This window comes from Vipera berus (assembly GCF_964194415.1).
Source record: "Vipera berus genome assembly, chromosome: 4".
Classification (NCBI taxonomy): domain Eukaryota; kingdom Metazoa; phylum Chordata; class Lepidosauria; order Squamata; family Viperidae; genus Vipera; species Vipera berus.
This window is the reverse complement of record NC_138206.1, coordinates 121485404-121494385: the sequence shown is the minus strand read 5'-3', so window position 1 is coordinate 121494385 and position 8982 is coordinate 121485404. Positions and strand designations below refer to the sequence as shown.

The 8982-nt window shown below is 40.0% G+C and overlaps 1 protein-coding gene across 1 annotated transcript; it reads left to right on the top strand.

Annotated features, from left to right (window-relative positions):
* Positions 1-2592: 2592 nt before the first annotated feature.
* On the top strand, positions 2593-8470 carry CCDC122 (coiled-coil domain containing 122; the record flags this gene model as incomplete). Its single annotated transcript, XM_081328025.1, has 4 exons — positions 2593-2706; positions 3650-4051; positions 5688-5804; positions 8318-8470. 4 exons carry the CDS (start codon positions 2593-2595, stop codon positions 8468-8470), a joined length of 786 nt encoding a protein of 261 aa, XP_081184151.1.
* Positions 8471-8982: the final 512 nt, after the last annotated feature.

Here is an 8982-nt window from a genome sequence, read left to right as displayed (position 1 = left end):
TTGATTTGTTTTAGCGACCTTTCAAAGCTGCAAAGGATCTTCCAGCAGAGGCATTTGCGACTCAGATTCGAAGTTACGACGGCCAGGCCATTCCCTCCCTAGTCACATGACTGCACTTTGAGGGTTGGGCAATTGTCCCGTGTTTGCGACCGCTTGCAGCGTCCTCCAATCGCGTGGCCACGTTTTACGGCAGTTTTGCATTTATTTTCTGCAAAACCGGCCCTTGGCAAACCATCAGCTGGTTTAATGGACGCAGCGTTTGCTTAACAACCGTTGCAAAAGAGGTCTCCAATCCCGCGGGTCACTTTTAAGACCATGACAACTGCAATGAGCAAACTGCCTTATGTGTTGTAACTCGAGAACTCCTCAGAAAAGGGAGAGACCTAACTTTCTTCCTGGTTTATACACCTGCTAGAAAACCTTGAGATCTCCAGGTATTAGCGATACTAGGAAATAAATAATATGTGTAAAAAGTTGTTTCCACGTGAGGAATGTGAGCGTGTAGGTTCTTAACTGAGTCTAATTTAAAAGAAGAGCTAAGAAATGTAAAACTCAAAAAAAGAGTTTTAAAATACCATTTTCCTTAGGATGACGTGAAGGGCCCCATATATTTCACCTGTTCTCTTTACATAATTTCAGTCCTTCATCATTTTTAATGCTCCATTTTAGCCATTAGAAAAGGATACGCAGTAATCCTGCAGGAAAAGAGAACCAAATTAATTGTGGAAACAGCAATTTTATTGCTTTGGCCTTCCATGCTGCTAGACGGATCAAATTGAAGTTGTGATAACTCGGTTTTGTCAAAATTTCCTTTTCAAAAATTCTTTTTCTGCTTCTGGAATGACTGCTTTTTAATATTGTCCATTCTAGAAACCAAGGCCCTGATTTGGTGGTACTTTGTGCATCTCAAGGCCTGGTTTAAAAATCTGAAAATCCAGATTTTTTTTTTACTAATGCTAGTTTATTTTAGCACAGTGGGGCCTTGCCAGCTAGAGTTGTGGAATTAGATTCATGTAATATGAATATAATGCAAAGAAGAATTTGCAAATTTACAGCAGTCTGTTATGAAGACTGCAGTTTCTCTAAGGGTGCATTTTTGACAGTTTTTGAAAGTCAGAATGATAGATGTCAATCAATTCAGAAAACTTAGTGCTGAAGAATTTCTATTGATCCCTAAGAAATGTAATTTTTGCCCCCGGATTTGAGGATCTGTAGCTTTTCCAAAGAGTTTACATATGTAAATAGTACGCAGGCGTGCATGTGAGCATGATAATATAACATTTTACATTGTTTTGCTCGTTCTTTAGATTTAAAGAACAATACTACAGTGCTAACTAGTAAATAATGGAATTCATTTTACATATTGTAGAAAGATGGGAACAACATAATATATGACATGGCAGAAAACTGAACAAATGGCTAGTCTCTTTTTTTTTTTAGTCTCTCAGCAAAGCATTTTAAAATTTCTGGATAAAAGGACTGAAGAGAATTGTGATTAAAATGACAAAGGAGAAATAATTTTAAAAGCTGCATAAAATAAAGAAAGGCACAGATGCAAAATTGCATACTGAATTCTCTACTTAGCACATTCCTGTATGGAAATTTAAGTATGCAGAGCAATAATGCCATAAAAGCAATGCTATCTGTAAGATTTTTGAAGTGTTTTAAAAAGCAATTTGATGCAATTGAAGAATAAGTCAAAATGGCTATTATTTTTCCAGATACATAATGTAAAAGAGAGGGAAAATAAAATAAAATAAACGGTGTATACAAAAGTTTTAGGCAAGCTTGAAAACTAAGCAGAAAGAAAACATATAATATGGAACTTCTAAATTGTTCTCCTGCCTTGAAATTTATCCCTTGCAAGGAATTTTTGGGCAATTCTCCATTTTGGAGCCAAAAAATTAGAACCAATCATGGATGGATGATCCATAGCTATCTCTTTTGCTGGGCTTTGGATTATTCATTGATTTTAGTCTTAGTCTTAGTTTAAAATTGCTCAAGATTCCAGGAATGCTACTTGATTGTCCTAAAGTATGATAACATTGATTATTGATTGATCTATATCTCATTGCAACAAATTACCATTGCTAGTTTTATTGATTTACATCCTAATAGCAATCCTTTGGGAGATTTTCAAATATATTTTAGGACATGTGGCAATCTTAAAGTCAGTTTAAGTGCCCCTGTTGTGATAGGTATGGAATGTCTTTTTTTTTACCCAAAGACTGCTTTTATCCAATTTTGGCTAGTTTACATGCTCCATAACTTTTAGTTATTATTTACGTATTCGAGAGAACATTGCGGACATACACAAAGCCTAAAATTAAAATAGGAATGGGAACGGAACACTGCTTAAATGCTTTTTTCCCCCCATTCTCTGTTTAGAGTAAATGCCAATTGGCTTACTGGCAGTAATCTTAGCATTTTAAGGATCCACCAGCATTGAAGAACGATCACAGGATGTCTTCCAATTACTTTTGAGAATTAGAATTAGGGTAGCGTTGAGGGCTGTGTGGGAATCAACATTACTCCCTAACCTCTTCCTCCTCCTCCTCCTCCTCCTCCTCCTCCTCCTCCTCCTCCCTAGGCATGGGTGACTCCGATTCATTAGGAATTGCTGAAATGGTGAGACGGGTATCCGAGCAGCAAAATACACAGGCTTCTGAAATACAAAAAAGCAAGGAGGTGCTCACACAACTCCAGGTAATATTTTAAAAATACTTTACCCTCCGGTAGAGCAGTGGCCGTGGAGAGAGGTTTTTCCCGTGGACTGGAGGGGGCCTGGTTTCGCATGCTGCCTGCATCCCGTGGATCGGGCTTCGCTTGTGTCCGCAGACTGATTTCTGACATGCTGCGACCTGGTGCCGGTCCACAAACCAAGGGTTGGGGACCCCTGCAGCAGAGAAAGAGCAGGACTGACCGACTGATTCTAGTTTGGTTTTGAGAAAGGAAGACAAAAGCAGAGCATGTTCTAGCCAACAGAATAAATTTCCTTAAATGCTTTCAACCTCTTTGTATCAATGGCAAGGCTGGGAAGAAAAAAAAAAGCAAGCATCTTCTTGAACTCCAGCAAAATGTTAAACAGGAGAGTCTTAGAAAGTGCAATTTTAGCTGTTGAGATCAGCCAGTCAAATGTTGACTGACAGCCTAGGGAAGGCGGAGTACAAAGAATTAAAAAGTAGAAAAAATACATCCGCATAAAAAAATTGCATATAAAAAGCTAAAAATGAAATCTTTTAGAAAATCTGAAAAGTGGGCTGGGAGCCATCAAGAGATCCAGTTTAGTGAGCGGTTAAGGCAACAGGCTAGAATCCAGGAGACGGTGAGTTCTAGTCCTAACATAGGCATGAAAGCCATCTGGGTGACTTTGGGCCAAATCACCAGGAGACTGGGAGTTCTAGTCCCATGTTAGCCATGAAAGCTGGCTGGATGACCTCGGGCCAATCACCAGGAGACTGGGAGTTCTAGTCCCACCATAGGCACGAAGGTTGACTGGAGGTCTTTGGGCCAGCCCTTCTCTCTCAGGCCAACCCAACTCACAGGGTTGTTGTTGTGGGGTAAATAGAAGAAGGAAGGTGTGTTATGTTCAACTATTTGACTGTTTTCAGTATTCCTTGGTTTAACTCTGAAATATTTTTTTCTGAAGGCTCAGCTTCAGGATCTTGAGATCCAGAGGAACTCCATTGTAGCCGAAAGAAAGGCCATTGAAAGGCAGACGTATTTCTCCGAGGAAGCCATAGCAACCACCAGACGCCACTGCGAAGATCTGGAGTCTCAAATCTCAGCCTTGCACACCGAGAATGTGAAGCTGACTCAGGACGCTGAAGCTCTACAAGAAGAGTTTGAAACGAAGCTTTTAGGAAACCGGGCTTACTATGAGAAAATGGCCGCTCACCGAAAGCGGTTTGAGGAAGCAGAAAGTAAATTGCCTTTTGTAGTGGCGCTGAAGACAAAAAGGGACACCATCCAGCAACTGATGGGGCAGAAGAAAGAGCTGATGGCTTCTCTTCGGGAAGCAGAAGAACAGGACACGGTTGGCCAAGTCCAGGTCTGGTTCACGGCCTTTGCAATTATTATATCTTTCTCACCAAATCTGCTCTTCGTTTCTTCTGAAGAATACAGCTGATTATCAGTGTATAGCAGGATAATTTGAGGAGGGGAAATAAATACAGGTGGTCCTTGACTTCCAACCATTCATTTAGAGACCGTTTGAAGTTACAACAGCCCTGAAAAAAGTGACTTACGGCCATTTTTCACACTTATGACCAGGGTCACGGGTGGAGGGGGGTGTCAAGATTTGGACGCTTGGCAACTGACTCATACTTACGACGGTTCCAGTGTCCCAGAGTCCCCTTTTGCAGATTCACTTAATAACCGGGTTACTAACTTAACAACTACACGCTGTGCATTGACAGCTTTGTCCGAAGTTACATTTTTACCTAAGACAAGTAAGTATTATGTGTAAACACAGTCATTGTGTACTGTGTACAATGATTCACTTAACAACTGTGGCAAGAAATGTCATAAAAGAGGGCAAATCTCACTTAACAACTGTCTTGCTTAGCGAAAGAAGTTTGGGGCTCAGTTGTGGTCGTATGTTGAGTACTACTCATACTTAAGATGCATTCCCTTGTAAACCTCTGCACAGGTGCGACGTAGTGAATTGTTCTTACTGTTAACGAGTTTTAACCCCCTAACATTCAGTAGAATCTGCCTTCCTGCAACTTATTGTAAAGCCATTATTTTATGTAGAATCCTTGGTGCTCTCTGAGCCTGGTTGTTTTCTTGCAGATGCTTCATTAGCCAAACTAGGTAATAACATCAGTGCTAAAAAGGAGTGGGGTTTGCAGAAAGGAGGAGGAGGAGGAGGAGGAGGAGGAGGAGGAGGAGGAGGAGGACAACTGTGGGGTTCTTGGTGTTCTCTGAGCTTGGATGTTTGCTTGCAGACGTTTCATGACCCAACTAGGTAACATCATCAGAAACTATTGTATTTTCTGTACAATAGAAAACAAACTTTGGCTATGTTTTTAATCTGACATCCCTCTGATACTTTAAGTCATCCTACTTGTCTCCTTTTCTTCTTCCATGTTTAAATAGATCCTTTTCAGCTGAGAATAACCGTCTTTAGTTTCCAATTGGTGCTAATTTAAGTTTTCGGTGATAGCTTTCACGTTAACAAACATGAAAAGAAGCAATTAAAACCACTCTAATTATCAACCAAAGGGACGCGGTGGCTCAGTGGGTTAGGACGCTGAGCTTGTCGATCAGAAGGTCGGCAGTTTGGCGGGTCGAATCCCGAGTGCCGCATAGCAGAGTGAGCGCCTGCTACTTGTCCCAGCTTCTGCCAACCTAGCAGTTCGAAAGCACATAAAAATGCAAGTAGAAAAATAGGGACCACTACGGTGGGAAGGTAACAGCGTTCCGTGCGCCTTTGGCGTCTAGTCATGCCGGCCACATGACCACGGAGACGTCCTCGGACAAGCGCTGGCTCTTTGGCTTTGAAACGGAGATGAGCACCGGCCCCTAGAGTTGGAAACGACTAGCACGCACGTGCGGGGGAACCTTTACCTTTACCTAATTATCAACCCCTATGAATATTTCTGTTTTCGTATCATGCCCTCTTCCCAAATATTATCAGATTTATTTTACCATTTCTCCATTCCCTTATTCGTATCCCTGTGCAGGATGAAATCTCGTGTCTGCAAAGTGAAATAAAGATTTTGAAAGAGGCTGTGGGTGAAATGGAGAACGCCATTGGAGATGAAAAAAGCAGGCACGCTAATCTTCAGAAAGAAATTGAGGTGAGTTTTCATCTCTAAAATTATTGAATCTCATCTATTTTTTATATTTTTTTTGTAGTATATTTTATTGGTTTTTTTGAAAACATAAATCACTTAATAATTGGTGAACAGTGTGTTGTCTGGGTTGCAATTGTAAAACAATCATTAACAATTGATTTCTATAATCCATATTCCACATAATACAGTAGTTTTAGTTGATTTCCTATTTTCCCAAAATATCCTCTTTTGCAAACATTGAGTTAATACAATTCTTATTGTTTTGATAGATAACAATTAAATATTTAATTTTTTTCTCAATATTCCTAAAATATTAATCATATCAGTATAATATTTCTTTTCTATTCAATCGTTCTGGTTGCCTTATCATAGATTCTGTTATTTTAGTTTATTTCTCTCACCAAATTCTAGGTGTTCTTACGGGTTAGGATTTTCTCAAAAATTAATTACATTTAAAAATTTAACTCTATTTTTCCATATGAACCATCTCACACTTTTACATTTCTTAAGAAATAGTGAAAAAAAAGAAAGGAGAGCAAGAGTAAAGAACTCACCTATTTTTTTAAGAAGCCCTCTTAAATGTATGCATTTTTGAACAACAACAGATTTTTAAAAGGCATCCCAAAGACAGCACTGTCCTTATCGCACAACTATAAAAGCAGTTAGTTAATTTTATCCGAGTATGAAATTATAAACTCTGTCAAGTGAGTTTCTGTGGTCATATATCGGCTGTCCTTGTTGGCACTTGCTGAGAAGGCAAAATTTAAGATGTTGTTGACATTTGCACTCAGAACCTTAAGATCACCTTTTCAAGTCTGTCCCAGCTGTGAAGATCTGCAAAGTCTTTCAAAGGAAGCCAAAAGAGATTTACTTATCTGGCACATGAATCAAGGTTTCTCCTCTCCGGTTTCCACGCAATACAATTTACTCAGTCGCTAATTCCATAAGGCTTCGTTTTTTTTCCAGTATTGAGAAAAACCAGTAAAGTTGAATCTCTGTAGCAGGTTTTTCATTGGATTCAGTGTTAAGTTAAAATTATTATTTAAATGTGCTTGTCTCGGGGTGTTATTTCTACACTGTTCTCTTAGCTGAACTGATAATCCGGCTGACTTGTAAGGTAGATCAAAATAAATTTTTGCTTAAATTTTTTTTATGGTGGGCTTTTCTTGGATTTAAACCCAAGAAAAGTCTACCATAAAAAAGATTTAAGCAAAAATTTATTTTGATCTGCAAGTTTTGGATTATGAACGACATTATAGGGAGAATTTTTCAAATGTATGTACTTCTATAGCACAGTGATCCAAAACTAAGAGTTCTTAGACCACACATGGAAAGCTGAATTTGTTTTTGGTGACCAGGATACCCAAAAGATGTTGAGACTCTAGAAAGAGTGCAGAGAAGAGCAACAAAGATGATTAAGGGCCTAGAGGCTAAAACATTGGAATAACGGTTGCTGGAATTGGGTATGTGTAATTTAATGAAGAGAAGGGTGAGGGGTGACATGATAGCAGTGTTCCAATATCTCAGGGGCTCCCCCAAAGAAGAGGCAGTCAAGCTATTCTCCAAAGCACCTGAAGGCAGGACAAGAAGCAAAGGATGGAAACTAGTCAAGGAGAGAAGCAACCCAGAACTAAGGAGAAACTTCCTGACAGAACAATTAACCAGTGGAACAACCTGCCTCCAGAGGTGGTGAATGCTCCAACACTGGAGGTTTTTAAGAAGAGATTGGACAGCCATTTGCCTGAAATGGTATAAGGTTTCCTGCCTGAGCAGGGGGTTGGACTAGATGACCTCCAAGGTCCCTTCCAACTTTACTATTATGATTTTGATTCTGATATTCTCCAAAGCACCAGAAGACAGAACAAGAAGCAACGGATGGAAACTAGTCAAGGGGAGAAGCAACCTAGAACTAAGGAGAAACTTCCTGACAGTTGGAACAATTAATCAGTGGAACAGCTTGCCACTAGAAATTGTGGGTGATCCAACACTGAAGGCTTTTAAGAAAAGACTGGACAGCCATTTCTCTGAAATGGTCATAGGGTCTCCTGCTTGAGCAGGACAAGAAGACCTCCAAGGTCCCTTTCAACTCCGTTGTTCCGTATTCTGAAGGATAAAATCTAACGCTATTTGCATGGGTTGTCTTTAGTTTTATGGCTACTTATAAAGAGAATGTTATTATAACAAAGGGGTTCCGCTTTGTGCTGAACAGATGCCCTGTATTTTATTCGCATGTTGCATATTTTGTACTTCTGAGCAGATATGCCCTGGATTGCGTTGTGCATTTCAGACGTGAGATTTAGTTCCATTGTAATTCTTTTCCAAACTGTTCAGCGGGTATTTATTCAGCAATACGTCCCACTGCGCCCAGTGAGTTTATTCCAACTCCTTCTGTTGGAAAGCCGTCTCTGTCACGCTGCAATCTGCAAATCTTTGCCCTCCCTCGTACTGTTCACTCGCCTTTAATCACGCAGGACTTTCTTTCTCAGAACTGTCCTTTTATTCTTGCCGGGATACAGCTGCAGAATAAGAGAGGCGAAGCGGTTTTCAGACGGCTGCGTTGCCAAGTTAACAACCTGGAGCTGGAGAGAAGGCAGGGGCGTTTGAAAATGCAACAGCTGGAGGAGAAAGCCGAAGAATTACGAAAGCTTTTGCAAGCCACAGATGAGTAAACTCATTCAAGGAGATCAGCTCCTCCTTTCAAGAAAGAAGCTGTTAACGTTCTCATTTTTTTCGTTCACCAAACCTCTGTCTTTCCTAGTTGCATTATCTTTGCAGTTGTGTTGTTTTTCCTGGCTGTCCTCAAACTCTAGTAACATGACATTTATTGCTGGTGCAAAAGTCAATTTGCGATATACGACCCAATATATAATCCAGTTGCTCTTTGATTTGCTGCTGTTTTGATTTTTGGTCTCTGCACACTGCAGTTAGATCTTGCAAGGGTGATCTAAGGAGGCTGCCATTGATGCGATGTTAATTTTATGACACACTCAAGGAGGCCTTGTGGAGAACGGGGACTTTCCAAAGGTCACCTAGTTTAATCGTTTAACAAGATAAAGTGTGTTTGGAGGGAAGGGGATGGCTTGCAGGTTGAAAATACATCTTAACGTGTTCCAGTTTGAAGCATTCTTAACTAAAGCAGCAACCTGAGCAAAAATAATTAAAGACAGGGGGCATAATTATA